Source organism: Lycium barbarum, chromosome 10 (assembly GCF_019175385.1).
Source record: "Lycium barbarum isolate Lr01 chromosome 10, ASM1917538v2, whole genome shotgun sequence".
Classification (NCBI taxonomy): Eukaryota; Viridiplantae; Streptophyta; class Magnoliopsida; order Solanales; family Solanaceae; genus Lycium; species Lycium barbarum.
This window is the reverse complement of record NC_083346.1, coordinates 21361716-21383499: the sequence shown is the minus strand read 5'-3', so window position 1 is coordinate 21383499 and position 21784 is coordinate 21361716. Positions and strand designations below refer to the sequence as shown.

The 21784-nt window shown below is 35.6% G+C and overlaps 2 protein-coding genes across 2 annotated transcripts; one reads left to right on the top strand and one right to left on the bottom strand.

Annotated features, from left to right (window-relative positions):
* Positions 1-14822: 14822 nt before the first annotated feature.
* On the top strand, positions 14823-16692 carry LOC132615129 (uncharacterized). The gene is made up of 2 exons (XM_060329704.1): positions 14823-15157; positions 16114-16692. The coding sequence occupies exons 1-2, from the start codon at positions 14913-14915 to the stop codon at positions 16352-16354; spliced, it is 486 nt and encodes a 161-aa protein (XP_060185687.1). The 5' UTR covers positions 14823-14912; the 3' UTR covers positions 16355-16692.
* Positions 16693-16902: 210 nt separating this feature from the next.
* LOC132615130 (uncharacterized protein At5g64816) lies at positions 16903-20007 on the bottom strand. The gene is made up of 2 exons (XM_060329705.1): positions 19850-20007; positions 16903-17447 (listed from the first exon to the last, which is right to left on the bottom strand). Exon 2 carries the CDS (start codon positions 17390-17392, stop codon positions 17012-17014), a length of 381 nt encoding a protein of 126 aa, XP_060185688.1. The 5' UTR covers positions 17393-17447; positions 19850-20007; the 3' UTR covers positions 16903-17011.
* Between the last annotated feature and the right edge of the window lie 1777 nt (positions 20008-21784).

Genomic DNA, 21784 nt, shown 5'->3' with positions numbered 1-21784 from the left:
CTTGCCAGGTTCTAGGAAAATCTCTTATTTCCTGGAATAGCAAAAAACAGGGATCAGTCTCTCTATCTACCACTGAGGCTGAATATATTGGTGTTGGTCAATGTTACACATAGCTAATTTGGATGTCTTATCAACTAAGTGATTATGACTTGTTTTTTAAACCTATAAAAAATTTCTGTGATAATTCGAGTGCTATCTGTCTGTGCAAAAATCCTGTGCATCATTCTAGGGCCAAGCATATAGATATTAAGCATCATTTTATCAGAAATCATGTTGCTCAGGGAGATTTTGAAATAGTCTTTGTTAACACTGAAAACCAACTTGCTGATATTTTTACTAAACCTCTTCTTGAAGAACGTTTCTGTATGCTAAGAAGATCTTTGGGAATTATTGATAAATCTGTCTAACTTTTTTTGTAACAATCCGTGCCAATATTTTCGGCTATTCAAATCCTTGCCATAAATTTTATCCCCATCCAAATTATGACCGTCCCATGTTCCCATATTTTACTTTTTACCTTCCCCATAAAATATCTTTATTTTTCATTTGTATCCCCATAAACCCTTTCCACCTTCCACTCTACCTTTCCCTGCCAACCTTTCCGTCTGTACTCTCGTCTCTCCAATGGCGAAAAACACGAAAACCCCTCTTCTCTCCACACGCCAAAGCTCAAGGCTCCAGGAAATTGGTAAGAATCTCTCTCCTGCTCCTCATGACTCTGTCACCTCCGGCGACTCCTCTTCCTCTGACACCTCCGACTCCGTTCCAATTTGCAATCTTGGAAAGCGAGCCTTTGCTGATGCTGCATGCTCCACCTCCTCCAAGAAACTCAAAACCATCACTGATAAACCCCTTGATCTTCGCAAAAAAATTTGGGATGACCATCATCAAGAACTCTTCTCGTCTCTTGAGGACAAAACCATCATCTCTGGTAGGATTGTTGATCTTGACCATATGTTTTATCTGTGTTGTAAGGTAAAACAGTTATTTGTCTATCAAGGTTGGGAAAACTTTTTCAAAACCCCTCCTCATGTGTATGAAACCCCTGTTCGTATGTTTTATGCAAATCTTCGGTCCTCTAAGGCTAATGAACTCGAAACAATGGTTTTTGGTACCCACATTGTGCTAAATTGCTCTGTCCTTGACTCTATTTTTGGTTGCACCTGTTCTGGTTTTTCTGAACTACCCAAAAATTCCTGGCCTGAATCTCTTGAAGTGTCTTTTGATGATGTTAAGAAAACCCTTTCAAATTCCACCTCTGTTCCTGCTCAAATTGGTCCGTCCAACATCTCTTTTGAGGCTCGTGTGCTTGCTCATATGGTTGCGACTACTGTTGTTCCTCGTGCTGGGTCCTACTCTACTATCTCCCAACGTGATGCTATCTTTGCTTTTTGCCTTCTCTCCAAGAAGAAAATCAATTTGTCCTCCATCATTATCAATTACATGATTGAGTGTGCTTCTAATCCTTCTAGCGTTCCATATGGTATGCTCATCTCCCGCATACTTGAAGTCCACAAAATCGATTTAGTCGACTATCCCATTACTCTGGTTAAGCAGTGTTACAACTCTAGGGCGTTTGGTAGCATGGGATATGTCTTTAGCAATGATTCTTGGGTGCTAAAGGACGTCTATGAGGCATCTCAACCTGGTCCCTCCACCAAAGGGAGAAAATCAGATCCTTCTGTCGCCTCCGCTGAATGCTATGCAGAACTTCTCGCCAAACGTTTTTCTATGGATGAAAAAATTGAGTCCATCAAAGACTTAATGACATCCACATTGTTTCAAGTAGAGAAGATTCGTGATGCGACTAAGGAAACGGGTGCTGATGTCTCTAAGCTACGGGTTAAACTGGATGTTGTTATAAAGGAAGTGGTCAAACTGTCCGCCAAGCTTCAAGCCAGTGTTAGTGCCATGCCTGAACATCTTACTACTCTGTTGACTGAAATGAAGGATGCTATTGTGAATACATTAGCCTATTTTCTTCGTCGTCAAGTCTTCCGCCGCCAAGAAAAGTTTTTTATTTGGTTGTTTTTGGTCTGTTTAAACAATGTTTTTGTGGGACTTATGTTTGGTTGTGTTTATGCTGCTCTTTGGTTTAGTCCTTTTGTGCTGATTGGTTTGGTATCTTATACATGTTATAAGTCTATATCTATGTTTGCTGTTTCTTTGCCTTTATTTTTGAGTGATGCCAAAGGGGGAGAACTAGACAGTCAACTGTTCAGGGGGAGCCTACAAGGACTAGTCGACTAGTCAGGGGGAGCCTCCACCCATTCAGGGCGAGCATCCGTTACAGGGAAGTTGACTACATATTATTTAAAATTGTCATCCTCAAAAAGGGGGAGATTGTTAGTGTCAAGTTTTTATGATGACAATTTTACTTGCGCAGGTATAGTAATTGAATCGCACAAGGAATATATGTGAGCCCGCAAAACAGCCCAAACAAGATGGGAGCCCATAAAACAGCCCCAATGAGCTGGGCGCACTCAAGTGAAGACTTCCCAGCCCTAACGTGGCTAACAGTAGTACTCTCCAGTAGTACAAAATCGTTCAAGAAAGGAAACGATATCTGCAACATTAAAGAAGGAATATTCCAGCAGTATCAAATCATTTCAAGGAAGGAAAGGCCATCTCCAACATTAAAAGGAATATCTCATGAAGTGTAATAATCTTGATGATTGATAATGCTGCCTCAACGCACAAGGAAAGCAGCAAAAGCTCCAGCCTTATTCTTGGAAATAGGATCGTTAATTCCGTTTCCAAGGATCAAATCCCTTGGGTTGATCTCTCTGCGTGAAGAGCCTAAAATGCTATAAAAGGGTTGCTTCACAAACACAAGAAATATGCTTAGTCTCATTCCCTCAGTGCTCTGCTTTACTTTTCATAAACATTATTTGTCTGAGTGATTTATAGTGTAACAAAAACAGAAAGGAGAGTTACAGTATAACGTGTGAGGCTTTGTATCAAAAAGAATAAGAGTGATTTGAGTGTAGACGTAGGAACTCCACTCAAAACCTCCATTGTACCAAACCTTTATAAAAGAGCTGCAGAGAACACCCTTGCAACCCAAGGGGACTGGACTAGGATTCATATTGAATCTGAACCAGTATAAAATACTTTCTGTCATTTATTTTCTGCACCTTACTTTAGCATTCACTGAGTAAGCAGTCGACTACTGGTTTAACCTAGTCGACTAACAGATCGAAAAATTTTACAATTCACCCCCCCTCTTGCACTTTCAGAGTTCTCTATACATTGAACGAAATTCATTAATGGTTTTTTGGGTTGTTAGATTTTAGTTTGTTTTCTTGTAGTAAAACTAAATTGGTATTAATTTTTGTTAAAAAATCATGTCATTAACATTCTATTTTTTTACCATAAGTTTGGGCGAACTCTTCGTTGAATCACTGATCACTTTTGACTTCTCTAGAAAGTTTCAATAATTCAATTTTAGACCCAAACTTCTTTCTTTGGAATTTAAGAGGGTTTCCCACAAGTTGGAAATTAGTTGGGTTAGAGAAGAACAAGCTTGACCTTGCAAGTAACATGATTAACGTTTCAACATTATATATGGTTTAACTGCACGTTTTCCTTAGTTAATGGGGAAGTTTCTTTTGATGAATAAACTAAAATTTTACCTTGTCATTTTATAAATTAATTAAAAAATATTGATTCAATTGTAAATTAATAAAAAAAGGATTTGTATATATACTATTAATAATACCTAGAAATATCTTGTAGTTATGAGGCTTAAAGAAAATATTGTATCCTTCTGTATAGCATTCTTTAAACATTAGAAGCACACACTTGGTTCAGAAATGTAAGAATTTCAGGTGTTTTAACATAAATCAAATAGTAGAGCACCACTAATTAAGTTTAGATTTTGGCTAAATCTTTATTGAAACATTTAGCCAACATGCTGAGTTTGCACAATTGATTTTTCATGGCATATTAAATTAATAGTGAAATACCAAAGCAATTAAAACCTTTGATAGTTGAAAAAGTATTGCCTAATTGTTGTTACAGACAAGGAGATGATCCACATTCCAAATATTAGTTGGCAATTAGTTGGATTAGGAAATAGGCTGCCTTGTAGAATAACGAACATGTCCATGATATTAATGTTCAATAGGATATACTTGTGGTATGTTCAAGTTAGGTAAGTTCATAAAAATAACTTCTTTTAAACTGTCACCTCATATAACTTAATTTTTTTTTGAAATAATGTAAATGAATGTGAATATTAGAAATTAAATCCAACACATTAAACAATGTAGACACTGTAGAGTTATAACATACACAATTTGTAAACCAAAAATACATAATAAGAAATTATGTTTTAGGAAGAATTGGACCAAATACCTTAATGGATGTGATTCCTTTCTAATATTATTAGTTGGTAAAAGTCTAAAAGAGTGAGTTATGAATATGGTTGGCCTAGAAAGGAAGATAATCCGCACTCCTAATATTTTCAACAGAAATGCTCAAGTTTTAATTGATCAGTTAAATTACAAATTGTGGATGGCTAACGTGCTAAATATAGATCTTCACTAAAGTTTAATTAATGTACCCACTACCTAGAACTGGTAGAGAGATTTGTCTGAGTTCGACGTCAATGTACTCAACCACATTAATAGGGATGGCAACGGGGCGGCGCGGGGCGGGTTTAGGTGAACGCAGGGTAGAGCAAGTTCAATTATTTATTTTTTTCATAAAAATATAACGGGTGCGGGGCGGTTGCGGGTTTGGGGTAAGTTTTACAGACTTATTTTGATATCTGATCGTTTCTGTTTACAACTTTGAAAACCAAAATCATAACTTCATTTCGAATCTCCAATACGTCCATAGTAGAAGGAAAAGAAAAAGATCTGAAGCAAACTTATTTCACTTCAATGATAGATTTATTTAGCCCATGGGTTAAGGATTCATTTCACTAAAACAATCATTTAGTATTTAAATTTAGTAATTCAAGATTCATCACATTAAGATAAAGCTTGCAGTTTTTCTTCTTTCGTAACTACAACTCTTTCATTTTGTAAGTTTTAATTACAGTTATCACTTCTATTTCGTAAAGCTCCAAAGATGAAAAAAAAATGAAAATTATTGTACCATACTATTTCTCTTTCTTCAGTTTCTTTTTTCCAAACTGATTTATTTACTGAAAGAAATCTAACAGTTTTTACTAAAATCTAATGTTCAAGTAAGTGCTGATTTTTTTTAAGGCGGGGCAGTTTGAAAATATAAATTTAACTTTGCGGTGTGGGTTGAAGTCTCTCCGGGTTAAAGCTAAACCCGCACTGCAACCGCCTCACTGCCACCCCTACACATTAATCTTCTCTGGTACTTTGCGCTTATTTTTATTTGTTTTAATTATTTGTTTTTTTGTTCTTTGCTTATAAACAATGATTTTTTGTTGTACGTACTTTGCTTATAAACAAGATTTTCTTTTGTAATTTGTAATTTGTAATTTGTACTTTGCTTATAAATTAACAATGACATTTACTGGTACATTCCATATGAAAACAATCTGAGTTTGATATCTTTTATTTTGTTTTTCTGTTGCCTCTAATGATGTTGAGGACCAATCATTCACATTTAATACCACTATAATGCGTAGAGGCACATTATCGGACATTCAAGGGAGAGTGTTGTAAATATGATAATGTGGATGTCCATAACTTCTAAGAGTTAATTCACCATTATGTGCACTTTATGTGTAGTTATATCACACCTCCACTACTCCCTCATTCATCTCCCACAACCACATATTCTTCCCCACCTTCTCAAGGGGTTAATGTCATATTTGAGACAATCTTGTAACCCCCTCTCTATGTAGTAGTATAAATAGAGATATGATATGTGATGTACTACACACTTGAAATAAAGAAGAAAGTCATCTTTACATTGCTTCATTCTATATTGTTTCTCTTGTTCTAATATATATTTTATTTTCAGCTTGATTTTGCAACATGTTATCAGACGAGTCTCTAACTTCACTATCAGCGTTACAAGTGGAGTCTACTCTTTCATCTGGTATGCGTTTTTACCATCCTTCCGATATAGGTTATGCAAACAGAAAGTTAATTAATTTCTAAGTCGTCTGCTAATTCTGTTTTGTGCAAATATTTTACTACCATACATTTGGTCTGTCGGTTAATATTCCGCTAGCTGCCAATTTGCCTTTACTTTTCTCATGCAACGATGAACTTATTTTATGTGCTATAATAGTAAACATTTAACACTTAACAACGTTAATATGGTATTTTTTATAAAACAATGCTTTAAATTTAAATTTATATTGGTTGATGGTTGTGAATTAATTGTTCTTTTAATAAGACCATGACTTTACGTTACTGTTAATTCGATTGGATCATACTGACTAAAATTTTGTGAGAAAAAAAAACGTATTGTTTGTTAAGTATTGTTTTTGTGAAAGAGTTATGTTGTTGTCAGAAATAATGTATTGTTCTTTGTGAAACAAAACAGGTATTGTTTTGTCGAAACAAGGCTACTGTTTTGAAATTATTTTATTTTATTATTTCTAACTCAAATACTTTTATGATAGTTTTGATCATCATGTCGAATTTGTCGAAGCTTGAGTTTGTCGCACTTGATATCTCCGGAAAGAATTACCTATCATGGAACTCAATGCTGAAATTCACCTAGACGCCAAAGGTCTTGGTGCCACTATTACTCAGGATAATACAGCATCGAGTCAACACAAAGCGAAGGCAATGATTTTCCTTCGTCATCATCTGGACGAAGGATTGAAGGTTGAATACCTGACAGTGGAAGATCCACTTGAATTGTGGACTGGTTTGAAGGAAAGGTATGACCACATTAAGGTAATGGTATTGCCCAGGACTCGTTATGAGTGATTCACTTACGGTTACAGGATTTTAAAAACGTATGTGATTATAACTCTGTTGTTTATAGAATTACTTCCCAATTGAAATTATGTGGGGATAATATAACTGATGAGGATATATATGTTGGAAAAGACTCTTACGACTTTTCATGCCTCCAATTTAGTATTACAGCAGCAGTACCGTGAAAGGGATTTTAAAAAGAATGCTGATTTGATCTCATGTTTTCTTGTGGCTGAGCAGCATAATACCCTTTTATTGCAAAATCATGAAGCCCGTCCTACTGGAACTGCTCCATTCCCGGAAGCGAATGTGGTAGTAGCACATGACCCAACTGAAAGAATACAAAATAATCGGGGCCATAATAATGAGCGTGGGCATGGCAAGGGCAAGGGACAATATAATAATCATCGTGATGATGGTCACCATAAAATGGAGAACAATATGGGTTATCAAGGCAATCCTTCAAGGGGCAACTGTGTCATCGTTGTGGTTTGAAAGGTCACTGGAAAATGAATGCCAGGCGCCTGAACATTTTACCAGGCTTTATCAAAATTCCTTCAAAAGAAAGGCAAATAGAGGTGGTGCCTCTTCTGCTAATGCCCGGGTGGAGTCACACATGACTTTAAAAAATGACGATGAGGCAAGGCCTTCACGAAAATATGATGTTAATGTTGAAGCTAATTCGGCTTTGAAATATGATGATTTTGATGGGCTTGATGATATTACTCATTTGGAAGTTGAAGACTTCTTTGGAGATCAAAATTGAGATTTGACCGTTTCACTAGGGAATGTGTTATGTTGTTATTTTTATTTATGTGTCTTAAGTTGTCCTTATGTTGTTTTATTTTCGAGAAGTACTTAAGTTCTCTATGTTGTTTTATTTTCATGGATTAGTACTTACGTTTTCTATTGTTAGTTTCCGTATTTCTTACGATGTATTTTTATCTTTATGAAGATAAATAAAATTCTTCAGTCTTCAACTGGATCCAAGATGAGTAATGGAGATATGTGCCTTTTGAATAGTGCTACAACCCACACTATATTAAGAGAAAAGAAATATTTCTCTCATTTGGTTATGAAAAAGGCTTGTGTTAATACAATTTCTTTTAGTACAAAATTAATTGAGGGTTCTGGAAAAGCGACCTTATTAATACCTGGAGGTACAATATTTATTGTATCCTGGTTCTAATATGATGCACAAAATAATTAAGAATTTACATGGGCATACTTTGAAGAACCAAAAGATTCTTCAATTTAAGGAATCCTCTTGTGCTGCTTGTTCTCAAGAAAAATTGGTTATTAAACCATCAACAACTAAGGTTGGGATTGAATCCCCTGCATTTCTGGAACGTATACAGGGTGATATATGTGGGCCAATTCACCCTCCATGTGGACCATTTAAATATTATATGGTCTTGATTGATGCATCTACAAGATGGTCACATGTGTGCTTATTATCAACTCGCAATATGGCTTTTGCCATATTATTGGCTCAAATAATAAGGTTAAGAGCACAATTTCCAGATAATGCAATAAAGAAAATTCGTCTTGATAATTCTGGTGAGTTTACATCTCAGGCCTTTAATGATTATTGTATAGCTACTGGAATAACAGTGGAACATCCGGTTGCTCATGTTCATACTCAAAATGATCTAGCAGAATCAATGATTAAATGCCTACAATTGATCATAGCTAGACCGTTGCTAATGAGGACAAAACTTCATGTTTCGGTATGGGGACATGCTACTTTGCATGCAGCAGCACTTGTGCGCATAAGGCCAACCGGTTATCATGAATTCTCCCCATTACAATTGGCTTTTGGTCAGGAGCCAAATATTTTCCATCTTCGAATTTTTGGATGTGCGGTATATGTTCCAATTGCTCCACCACCACGCACAAATATGGGTCCCAAAGAAAGTTGGGGATATATGTTGGGTATGAATCTCCTTCAGCTTTAAAATATTTAGAACCGATGACTAGAGATTTATTTACAGCAAGATTTGTTGATTGTTATTTTGATGAATCAGTATACCCAACATTAGGGGGAGAACATAAGCAGTTGGAAAAGGAGATAGATTGGAATGCATTATCACTATCTCATTAGATCCTTGAACAAATCAATGTGAGCAAGAGGTGTAAAAGATAATTTATTTACAAAATGTCGCAAATCAATAGATTGGAATACATTATCTCTATCTCATTTAGATCCCTGAACAAATCAATATGAGCAAGAGGTGTAAAAGATGATTTATTTGCAAAATGTCGCAAATCAATGCGTTTACTAACCTTCCAAGAGTTATTAAATCTCATATTCTAGCTGCAAATGCTCCAGTTCGAGTTGATGTTCCGGTAGGACAAACGGTTAATGCAAATGAGTCCAAACCACGTCTGAAACGTGGTAGACCAATCGGTTCCAAAGATAAAAATCCTCGAAAAAAAAGAAATAAATGATCAAGATGATCATAATGTGAGGGAAATTGCTCAAGAAGAGCCCCGAGACATAATAAATGATAAGCCCACGGAAGAGGTCCAGATACTTCAAAACAATGAGAGTGAAGAGATCTCGATAAGTTATGTCTCGACGAGGAAAATGTGGAACCGAAATGATATTGTGGTCGACAATATTTTTGCATATGATGTTGCTGTTGAAATAATGCAACAAGATGAGGATCTTGAGCCAAAATCTTTCTATGAATGTAGACAGAGAAATCATTGGCCAAAATGTAAGGACAGAGTTCAAGCAGAATTAGCTTCACTTGAAAAACGTGAAGTTTTAGGACAATAGTCCGAACACCTGAAGATGTCAAGCCAGTGGGGTACAAATTGGTGTTTGTACAAAAACGAAATGAAAAAGTTGAAGTCGTAAGATATAAAGCACGACTTGTGGCACAAGGATTTTCACAAAGGTCTGGCATTGATTATGTGGAGACATATTCTCCTGTGGTGGATGCAATTTCCTTCAGGTATCTAATAAATCTGGCAGTTCATGAAAAGCTTGATATGCGACTGATGGATGTTGTCACAGCCTATTTATATGGCTCATTGGACCACGATATTTTTATGAAAATCCCTGAAGGATTCAAAGTGCCTGAAGCATACAAAAGTTCGCGGGAAACTTGTTCAATAAAGCTTCAAAAATCTTTATATGGTTTGAAACAATCAGGGCGGATGTGGTACAATTGTCTCAGTGAATATTTGTTAAAGGAAGAATATAAAAATAATCCTATTTGTCCTTGTGTTTTTATAAGAAGGCCTGGGTCTGAATTTGTCATAATAGTTGTATGTTGATGACTGGAATATCATTGGCACTCCTAAAGATCTTTCAAAAGCTATAGAGTGTTTGAAGAAAGAATTTGAAATGAAAGATCTAGATAAGACAAAATTTTGTATTGGCATACAAATTGAGCATTTGACAAATGGAATATTTGTCCATCAATCAACATACACTAAAAAGGTGTTAAAGCATTTTTACATGGATAAATCACATTCGTTGAGTACCCCGATGGTTGTGAGATCGGTTGACATAAATAAAGATCCATTTCGACCTCAAGAAAATGATGAAGAGTTCATTGGTGATGGAACTCCATATCTCAGTGCAATTGGGGCACTGATGCATCTAGCCAATAATACCCGACCAGATATATGTTTTGCTGTGAGTTTATTGGCAAGATTCAGCTCCTCCCCAACAAGAAGACATTGGAATGGTGCTAAGCATATATTCAGATATCTTCAGGGAACAATTGATACGGGATTATTTATTCTTATGAATCCAAGTCAGATATGATCAGTTATGCAAATTCAGAATATTTATCTGACCCACATAAAGCCCGATCTCAAACATGTTATTTATTTACATATGAAGGTACAGCTATATCATGGCGTTCAATGAAGCAAACAATAGCTGCCACTTCTTCAAATCCTGCGGAGATAATAGCCATTCATGAAGCTAGTAGGAGTGTATTTGGTTGAGATCAATGACTCAACATATTCAGGAAATGTGTGGTTTTATTTTGAAAAGGGATATTCCAACTATATAGTACGAAGATAATGCTGCATGTATTGCTCAACTGAAGGAAGGATACATTAAAGGAGACAGAATAAAACACATTTAACCAAAATTCTTTTTTACTCATGATCTTGAAAAGAAAGGTGAGACGGATGTTCAATGAATTTGCTCGATTGATAATTTGGTGCATCTGTTCACTAAAGCATTACCAACCTCGACATTTGAGAAGCTGATATACAAGATTGGAATGCGTCGTCTCCGAGAACTAAAGTGATCTTTTCATCAGGGGGAGAAAATACGCGCTACACTCTTTTTTCCTTGGTCAAGGTTTGGTCCCATTGGGTTTTCATGACAAGGTTTTTAACGAGACAACAAATAATGCGTAACGTGGCACATTATCAGGCATCCCAGGGGGAGTGTTGTAAATATGATAATGTGGATGTTCATAACTTCTAGGAGTTAATTCACCATTATGTTCACCTTTATGTGTTGTTATATCACACCTCCAATATTCCCTCAATATTTATCTCCCACAACCACATCTTCTTCCCCACCTTCTCAAGAGGTTAATGCCATATTCAAGACAGTCTTGTAACCCTCTGTCTATGTAGTAGTATTAATAGAGGTATGATATGTGATGTACTACACACTTGAAATAAAGAAGAAAGTCATCTTTACATTGATTCATTCTGTATTGTTTCTCTTGTTCTAATATATATTTTATTTTCAGCTTGGTTTTGCAACACACTAAAGAATTTTGGTTACTCGAAAGTCGAAACCAGGTTAAAGTTTGAATCTTTTTGCGGATTTTCTTTTTCCCTAAAATTAAAAGGAAAAATCTTAGCAATTCACGGAACTCAATTGAATGAAGCTCTTCATTACCATAGTTTTTGTGTTCTGCTTGTTCAAAACAAAAATGTCGAATCTAATTTCAAGCCTCAGAAAGCTAGTATCTAAGAAAAGTATTTTAATTGTGTGTAATCTCTACTTCCGCAAATACACATGGTGAAAAGTAGAAACAATAGTCACTTACTATGACAATAACAGCTGATGGGAAAAATTTATGCACAATTTAAAAAAATGTTATTGCCAAAAGTACTTTTTGCAACAATAGTTAATACTATGGCAAAAAAAAAAAAATGTTGGCAAATGTCTTCTTTCTTGTAGTGAGCTATGATTTTAATTGATTTCTTGTACTTAATATTAGTGATACTCTTATAGCTTTATGAATAAGATTTAATTCCATTTAACCCTGCCCCCCCTCAAATTTCAGGTTTGAAAAATAATATATATATCATTCACCTTATAAATAAAACTGATAATGTGACACGTTATGACTTCTAAACTACACTAAGTTGAGTAGGGACTATAGAGAGACAGATCAGGGCACTGATGATACAAGAAATAACACGAAAATAGAACAAATTTCAGGGTCGGGTGCCTTGGTGTCGCACCAATACGGTACGTACTAAGAGTTGTATTGGCGTTGTGTTCGTGCCTGTCATCACAGAGGGTCTTGAGACCTCTTCTTAGCATGTTGGAAGTGTGCCACGCCGGCCTAGGCGTTGTGGGGGTTGTGTGAGGTGGGTCACGGGTGTAGCAGTCGAGCAAAAACTATTTAAACTCAAGAAATTTCAGGAAGAGAAAACTATAATATTTTGGCACACGCTAGAGATTGGAGGAGAAACAAGCTCGGTTTACCATAGTTTTCACCTTTACAAATTGTAGTACAATCTAACTAAATTAAGAGTCCTTTCTGACAATTTGAAAATTCTATAAATGATTATCTTATTTTCACCATTGATTTAAGGAGGGAATCTATCCCATAAAAAGTTAATGGAGTTCTGTAAAATCTACTCTAACTTTTTTTTTTCGTTTCAAAGCAAATTCACTAGGCGATGTGCGTAGGGCTAGTTTTTATTTATATAACAAAAGTGAAACTCAAAAAAAAAATACAGGCCAGGGGAACCTTACCTTATGAATCGTATTGAGACGTAAAAGCAGAATCTACTAATTAACATGCGTATAAAAAGTAAGAAGAAGAAGAAGAAGAAGGAGGAACTAAATATTCTATGATCAACATGGAGTTTTTAACACACTCTATGATGATATTACAAATGATAATACTTAAATAGTGAAAAATAAAAATAAGCAAGAATGTAGAGTCTTGGCCTTGTTTCTTTGAAATTCTGAAATCTTCAAGGAGATGTAGGCATGTAGCCCGACAAAACTCTAATTCTTCACCTTGTCTTCTTCCTCCTACCACTCTAAAATCTCTTGATACTTCATTAGTTATTCTTGGATCTATTGGACCTTATTGATGTAGTTGAACCTTGTCTCCTTCTCCTTTTGTTTTGTCACTCTCATTGGTATTTGCCTTAGGACAACCTCCTCAGACACTTTACCACATGTTTTCTTCCATGAATCTTCTTCGTCATGAATCCTCTCTTTTACCTCCTAGGTGAAAGATCTTCATTCCTAGTCACCTTAGCAAAGCATTCAACCCATATTTCATTCTCATCTTCTTTATCAAACGTATATGTCAAAGCCCAAGTCGCCACCCAAAGCTTCCAATGGATCTTCCACTAAAGTTCCTGGCTCATACCTCTTGGCCACTATTCCAATAGGCTTCCTTTTATTGGGATTATCTATAGCCTTCAAATTTTCCATATCATGTGACACTAAAGCATGAAGAACATTAGTAGGGGTCAATTGGATATTCGGAACACTTACATTCAAAGGTGTACTCGTTTGAGCCACAGCTGCCCCGCGGCTAAAGATGGAAGAATCATGGAACGGCTTGGCACAAATGTCAGGACTACTGGACTTAAATTGTTGCGCATTGGAGGGGATGAGACCTGCCCCTCCTCTACCATGTCCGTCCAACTCTTCACACTCGTACCACCTTGTTGGTCAGTCTTTATTTCAACCTTGTTGCTTGAATGTGCTGGAGTGGAGGCCACAATCTTATCCATATCTTGGTCGTGACTCCATGTGGGCATTAGTAGTTTTCCAGAATTATCATGTTGCTCATCAAATGACTCGATAGACTAAGTAGGGATCTAAAGCACTGAAGTGTTGTTCAATGTGGCCATCAACAGCTTTAAGATGAGACAGAACAACCAAGCTTGCAACCTGTTGTTGCAATAGCATGTTTGCCAATTTCGGATGTGCAATTTGACGTTTAGGACTTTCCGAATAAGATTGGTGCTCCTTTCTACCTGCAAGAGCCTCAAAAGTGTTAGGACACATAATGTCCTTTGTTGCAAGGTCTTGTTCCTTTGTCACATTATGTTCTTTGCCAATTTGAGGAGTAATGGATTGTCTGTGTGAGAACATTGTCCAACCCTCACCTGCAACATCTATTTCTAGCATTGTTCAAATTCATAGCCTGCTTGGAAATCACCGTGAAGCCCTTATCCACAAAACTAGGCAACTCATTGATTTTGGCCAGTTCCACCACCTTTTGCCCCTTTCCAACCAAAACCTCCTAATTTTCGTTGGCACTACAACTAAGGTGCCAATGCATTCAGTTTTGTTTTTTTTTTTTTTTGATGAATTGGAGCAGCAAAAGCACTATAATTGTTTTTATGTTTGTATATATATTAATATATTTAATAATACATATATAGTATCAAAACTAAAGCTATTATTCAGCCTTGTGTCTTGACCACGGAGTTATTCTTTTGAGAAATGAATGTCGGGTACCAAAAAATAAATTAAGCAAGCAAAATGTCTATAAAGTTAGATTTCTAATTGGGGATGTGGAAAAAAAATCGAAAATATTTGCTAATTTTGCTACTCTTCATTGCTAGTTCGGAAACTTTTGACAAATGTGCGAACGTGGGTACTCTTCCATGCATGAACCCCTCATTTTATCCATGCATGAACCCCTCATTTTCCTTTCTTGTAGAATCTCCATTACTTCCACACACTTTTTTACCTACAAAAACTCATTTCTCCATTAACACAACAACCATTTTCACCTTCAAAAAGTAATTTTCATTCTTTCCAATTTGGGAAAACAATAAAATAAAAACATGGAAATTTTTAGAAAACTAAGTCTAATACTTCTCTTTTGTCTCATCACATTTTCCTCTGAAATTGTTCACACAGCTGGTGATGCTGCTCATCATCAGAACAATGACAAGCAAAAAGATCAATCTCCTACACAAATGCTAGAAGAAGCCTATTCTATGCTTGTTACATCTTCATTGCGTTCTTGGGATATGGTTAAGTCCTATATTAATCAACTTCAGTTTAAGTATTTTCCTCCAAATGTAGAGTAAGTTCTATTCTCCAATTTTTTCTTTCCTTCAAGTTTTCTCTTTCTTTTATTTGGTACATTTGAATGATAGAGTTTTTCTTTTATGGCCCGTGGTATTCTCTCTATTTATTTAAGACCAATAGGTTTGGGAGAGTTAGCGATCAGTTTGTGCAACAAGTTGAGGCCTGAGGGAAAGGTGAAAAGAACTTATTTAACGAGTGTAATAGAGAACATGAGATACAACACGAACAACTAGTCGAATCCATAAATACTTTACCACCAAAGGTTGTAGTTGGATGGATAAGAACCTCCACCTTATCTCCGGTCCAAACCCTGAAAATGGAGAAGCCTCCTGATAGAGAACAACTTCCTCCTTAGTCATAAACGGCACAAATCTGGACCAATCGTGCTGGTAGATTCCGGATACTAAATGGTTATACCAAAAAAATCCCTATGATTAATGCTTCAGTTTTTTGCATTTAGGGACTATGCAGTCTTTAATTAACGGATACATGCTTTTATGGCCCTACTTTCAAAGGTCGGCATCTGTCTAATGGGCAATGCCTCGCCTTATTTTGTAAGAGAACTTCTGGATGGTAGGGGAGCCAGTACTACCTATACCAAAAAGTGCATCTCAAGTGATTAGGTCTATATATGATTTGACCTCCGGCCTTTAGATCATGGGCCTGATGAGTCGACCAATTCCTCTCCGTTACTTCCCCTTCTCTTTCTTTCACTATTCCCACCTAGGTACCCACTTTGGTTTCTTGGCCAGGACATCTTTTGTGGCATGCTAAGTTCCAGGGGACCATTATCACTGTAGTTGGTGAGCTTGACATTTGGCAAGAATGCATCATGCTTTACTTCCAAGATTGGTTCACTAGTGATATTCTACCTTGACGAGGTCCTCTTCTTTTTGTTCTTCCCAAAATGAGTTCGGGGGTTAATACTTTTGACACTATAAAAATGTGCAGTTTTAGGAGCAGGGATGATGGCAAGGCAAATGCAGGTGCTCGAGAGAAGATAAAAGAGGCTACTCAAAAGAGCTTTGAAAAGAGCAAGGAGACCGTAGAAGGATCCGCCAAATCTGCTGCCGAGGCAATGGAGCAGAAAGTGCAGAAAACAGCAGAGAAAGTGAAGGAAACAATGTCTGCAGGACACAAAACAGCTGAAAATGTTAAGGATACTGTGTCTTCTGGACATGATGAACTCTGAGAATAATGTACCAACAAAACATAGAAAAACAAAGGAGTGATTAGCATTTCCTTTCACTTCTGTATTCTAATACTTTTAACAGTAGTTTTTTTTTTGGTAACCGTAGTGTTCGGGCCAACACAGGTTCCTAGTAATTCTATCCACCAAAGCTTGGACAGATTGAAAGAAATCACATAGTGATTTTGTCTCCGCTAGACTTTGAACCTGAAACGTCATGGTTCTCAACTCACTTTTGTAGTGTTATACTTTTGACATTTTTTCCCCTTAGATCTTTTATAGCATCATAATTTTCCATTTGTCTATATTCGTATTTTGATTACTGTAAAAATTCCACAAGAGTTTAGGTATAACTGAGACTTTGATTCTGAATTGTGACCAATATCCTAAATCCTGATCCAATCATTCCATTCTTATGGAAACTCCAATTTGATATCTAGAAAACCAGAAATAAACTACATCAAGAAGTTGATATTGCACTGGCTAAGATCCTATCAAAATAGACACCGTAACAGACTACATCTGAACAATTGGTACAAGCTGACAAACCATTGATCTAAAAGTTTAAGTTTAAGCATATCATTTAAACATTAAAGCTTGAGAATGGTGGCTTTTAACAAGTTTGGCAAAGAAATCCACATGGAAGAAAAACAAGTAAAACTATGATGGGAGAGAAGAGGAAAGTTTGAGGCATTCACTTTGACATCTCCTGAGGCAGACATCATTCCAATTCGGCACTTGATGCTGGTTAACACAGACGGTCCGAGCACAGGCGTCAGAGCAAGCATCGAGTTCCGATACACCACAAACGGTAATACAAGTATCGGGAATTGGGTCCTTGGAAAATGCGCCCACCTTTTTCAACATTCTCTTCGACGTGCAGACTCTCTCGCACACGAATATATCATCAGTGCTCTTCTCCCTGCCCCGTGCACTCTTAATTCTCTGCTCCTCAGCGTGATTTCTCCTAATTCTGTAAGCTTGACCGGCTACAATAGCAGGAATAGCAGCCCCCAACAAGGACCACCATACCTCAACCATCAGGACTAGAGCTGTGAAATTGTTTGCCTTCTTCCTCCCTGCTTTCTGCTTAACACTTTACAAGAACAAGACTTCTTAACCGCTGCTCTTTTCACAAGAAAATAGCAGAACCAAAATACTTGAAATGTAGAGTAATTTAATAGATGCAAAAACCATGCAACCAACGCCCCCCACACCAACCAAAAAAAACCCCAACACAGCCAAACCTACCAGCTCAAGACATGGTTTCAATCTTTGCCTGTTTATCCATTAGGACTCCGAGAGAGAGAAATGTTGTATGAAATACTGAACGTCTGTAACTTACCAATAAAGACAAATAAAAATACTGTACATCTGTAACTTATTCACCAAATGGTTAGACTGACTTGTTAAAAACTAATACCAAATTCTCCACCCCTTGCGCACCCAACCAGGGCCAAAATCATTAGTCACTTTTGTGGCACGCAATACCCAACTCTCATAAAAACTGGTACACTTAAAACAAGTGACCAAATCATCTCTTACTTGTTTCATCCTTTTCTTGCATTCTACGACCAGAAATACCTATCCTACAGCTCCACAACGCCGCCCCCCCCCCCCCCCCCCCCCCCGGCCACAAACACACAAACAATTGCACCAATGGAAATGAAATGGTAATAGAGAAGAATCACACAGTGATTTGAGCATGGCATGATGCTAAATTGATCAACATTGTGATGAACGAGTCCTGAGAGAAGAATACAAGGCTGAGATTCATAAAAGTAAATGTTCGTTGTTTAGATGATCAGCAAGGTTCAATAGACTGTGAAAGCATTATCTGGTATGAATTTGCCAATAGCTTAAGGACAGAGCATCAATAGCACAGAATACATCTTATCAGTAGAGGCGGAGCTAGAATTTTGAGTTTATGGGTTATAGATTCTTAAAAAAAAAAAAATTACTGGGTTCTTAATAAATTATTTATACATATTAAGTGGATCTTTTAACACAAATACCGAACCAAAGCTGCTGGACCCGTAATCGGCATGCTAGCTCCACCACTGCTTATAGGTATCAATGTTATCTTCATTCAGAATAACAACAAATGCTATATCAATTTATCTCAAAGTATCTCCGTGACAATTAACCACAATAGTATCTCCATCTTTTCCTACTGTTGTTTCTATACAGACAAAAATAGATTATGAAGCAAGACAACATAAGGTTCAAATCCAGCATTAATAGCTCGTTGATTGAAACACCCACCCACCATTCATCCCGTAAAGAAAAGAAAAGATCATTCTTCACTCAACACACTAATCCCCAAAAAGAGCTAAAAAATTGGAAACTTCTATCACCTTCAACTCAAAGTACAGAATATTTGATCCTACTATCAGATACGAAAACTCTTCGGTTTTCCTTTACCGCACTTTAACACCTGAAAGGTTAACAATTCAAGTTTCTCGTTTCAAAATGTAAGAGGTTTTAGAATTCATGTTATCTCTTATTCATCTCCCCCTTATTTATCAATTTAGGTGAACCCACCAGAAAAAGTCTTCACTCTTTCTTAAATGTCGTGCTCAGTCAAATGGGTTCACATAAATTGAAACGGAGAGAGTAATATTCTTTTTTGGACTGACTAGAAAGAAGGGTGTCACATAAATTGGGACGGAACGCGTAATAATAATTGCAATGCAACCTCTAGAGAATAGATCTTTTATAAGCAATCTTTTAGCAAAATGATATCTAACCAAACCTCAGTCATTCTTTTTATTATTATTATTGATAATTTCGGTATCTAGGCCAGTGGCGCACACCTAGACTAATTTCACGGGATACCTGTCACCTCCCACCAGCAATAGATACCGGGTAACTCTGTCTACCAAGACTAGAAGAGATGGGAAGAAACCACCTAATATTTTTGTCTCTGCTGGTATTTGAACCTAAAACCCCATGGTTCTCAACCGACTTCATCGACCACAGGCCACGCCCTTGGTGCAACCAAACCTCAAGTCTTTTTTTTTTTTATCAGAAAAAACAAAACCATAGACTATGTTAAAAGTCCATAACATTTTAAGAATGGAAATTTCTCCTTCCTTCACTTCAAAAGTCCAAAATTGACATTAATATGGTCAAACAAATGGAAGAAAAGCAAAAACAGCCTCCAAGAAAGACAGATGGAAAATAATTCTGAAAACCCAAAGCTATAAACTAAAACCCTGAAACCACATTATTATTATTACCATTACTATTACCAATTTCATTTTGTTGGCAATTATTGATTTAGCAGCACCAGCCCACTTAATTGTCATTTGGGTCGGCACTAAATTGCAAGATAAATACAGTAGTACAACAAAACTAACAGCTAAAGAGGCAGAACAAGAAACTAGAACAGCACAATATTCCAAGAATTTAATCCAAAAAGAAGAAATCAACAAGAAATGCTGGAAAGCACGAAAAACACAGGCAAAAATACTATGTTTAAGCAAAAGTTGTTACCTTAAAAAAATCGAGGAAGCAAGTGTGTGAGGGACAAGTGAATTCTAAGGGTTTCCTGTGTTGCTTTTCATTATTTTGGGGTCCGTTGATTCCAGGACAAAATTATATTCTTAGTCCCAAATTAGCTGTTATATTGAAGGGACTAAAACATCCTAAACTTGACACGAATTATAACTTTAGTCCCTAAATTATTGATGCACTTCAAGACAGCCTAAGCTTGGCCAACTAGATTTTAATTCACTCCCGTGTTACCACATGACACAGCAAGTGTGCACAAACACTTTCAGGCGCAAGGGAGGCTCCATATCAGTTTTTTTTTTAAATAAAAAAGAAAAATCAAGTTTGTTTTACATTTCTTCAAATTTTTTTCTTATTCCAACATCTAAATCAGTCCCTTCTTCCATTAAAAAGTATATTTTTTAAAAAATAAAAAAAACTATTTTTTTTTAAATGTAGAAAACCCATTTTTTTAAAATAAATCTGGACTGGATTTTTTATTAAAAAAAATTGAAACTTTTTAAATCTAGAAAACAGAATTTTTCTTAAAACAATGTGCAAAACCTGTATTTTTTTTTTAACAAAAATCTGGAAAATTGATTTTTTTTTTAAAAAAACCTGGACTTTTTTAAAATCTAACAAACTGAATAAACCCGTTTTTCTTTAAAAAAAAATCTGGAAAATTGAATTTTTAATTAAAAAGCTGGACTTTTTAAAAATCTATAATACTGGTTTTTTTAAGAATAAAGTGAAAACTGACGATTTTTTTCTATATTTAAAAAATAATCTAATTTACCGGGACTTTTTTTAAAAAAAAATGGGTTTTCCACATTTTTTTAAAAAAATCAGCTTTTCCATATTTGTATAAAAATCCAATTTTAATCAACTGTTTTCCCGTTCTTTTTTAAAGAAGTGTCCTAAAAGAATTATGAAAATCTGGGTTTTTTTAGGACACTTTTTAAAAAAATATCAACTTTTCAATTTTTTTTTCTTTATAAAAAGTCCATTTTTTAAAGATATTTTAATTAAAAATATACTTTTCCATTTTTGAAAAAAAAAATCAAAATTTCCAAATTTAAAAAAAAAAACATTTTTCAGATTTTTTATTAAAAAAAATAGTTTTACCATTTAAAAAAAAAATTATCTACGTGGAGGACATATAGGGTGAAAATGTTGAGTGGACAGCGAGTGCATTCCACTTGCTGTGGCATGGCAACGCGGGGGTGAATTAAAATTTAGTTAGCCAAGCTTAGAGGTGTCTTGAATTGCATCAATAGTTTGGGACAAAAGTTGCAATTCGTGCCAAGTTTAGGGGTGTTTTAGTCATTTCAGCCTATTTTATTTCACAAGAGTCAAATTATTTAAATTTTAAGCAATACATTAAAAAAAATTTAGTCGTTATATATTGAATTGATCTAATCTAGTTTAGCTTTAACTAGTCAAATAAACTCTCCAGCGAAATATCGCAATTAATGTAGGACAGAGGGAATACTTTGTTTAAATAATTCATGAATTATTTAATATTATTACTTTGTTTGTTTCAGTAAATAAAAAATATCATATATGGCGTATAAATTAAAATATATATTAAAATATATATTTGATTTAAATTTGTGATAAACGTGGATAAAATTTTGTTTGTATTTTAACCTTGGATTTAACATGAAAGGGCATTTAAGGGGGTAATAATGTTATTTTAATGACTTTATTAAGGTATAACTAATCCTAGTATTACTTGTTAAAATCTAGGATTATATTTATTTAGAAGTAAGGGTCAAAAACACACCTCAACTATCACCTTTTTGAGTTTCATACCTAAACTATCAGAAGGTTGAGAAAACTACCTAAACTATCACTATTTAGTTTACAAAACACACCTCAAATTATTCTTGAATGACATGTGATCTACATTTTCCATTTTATATAAAAATGTTGCCA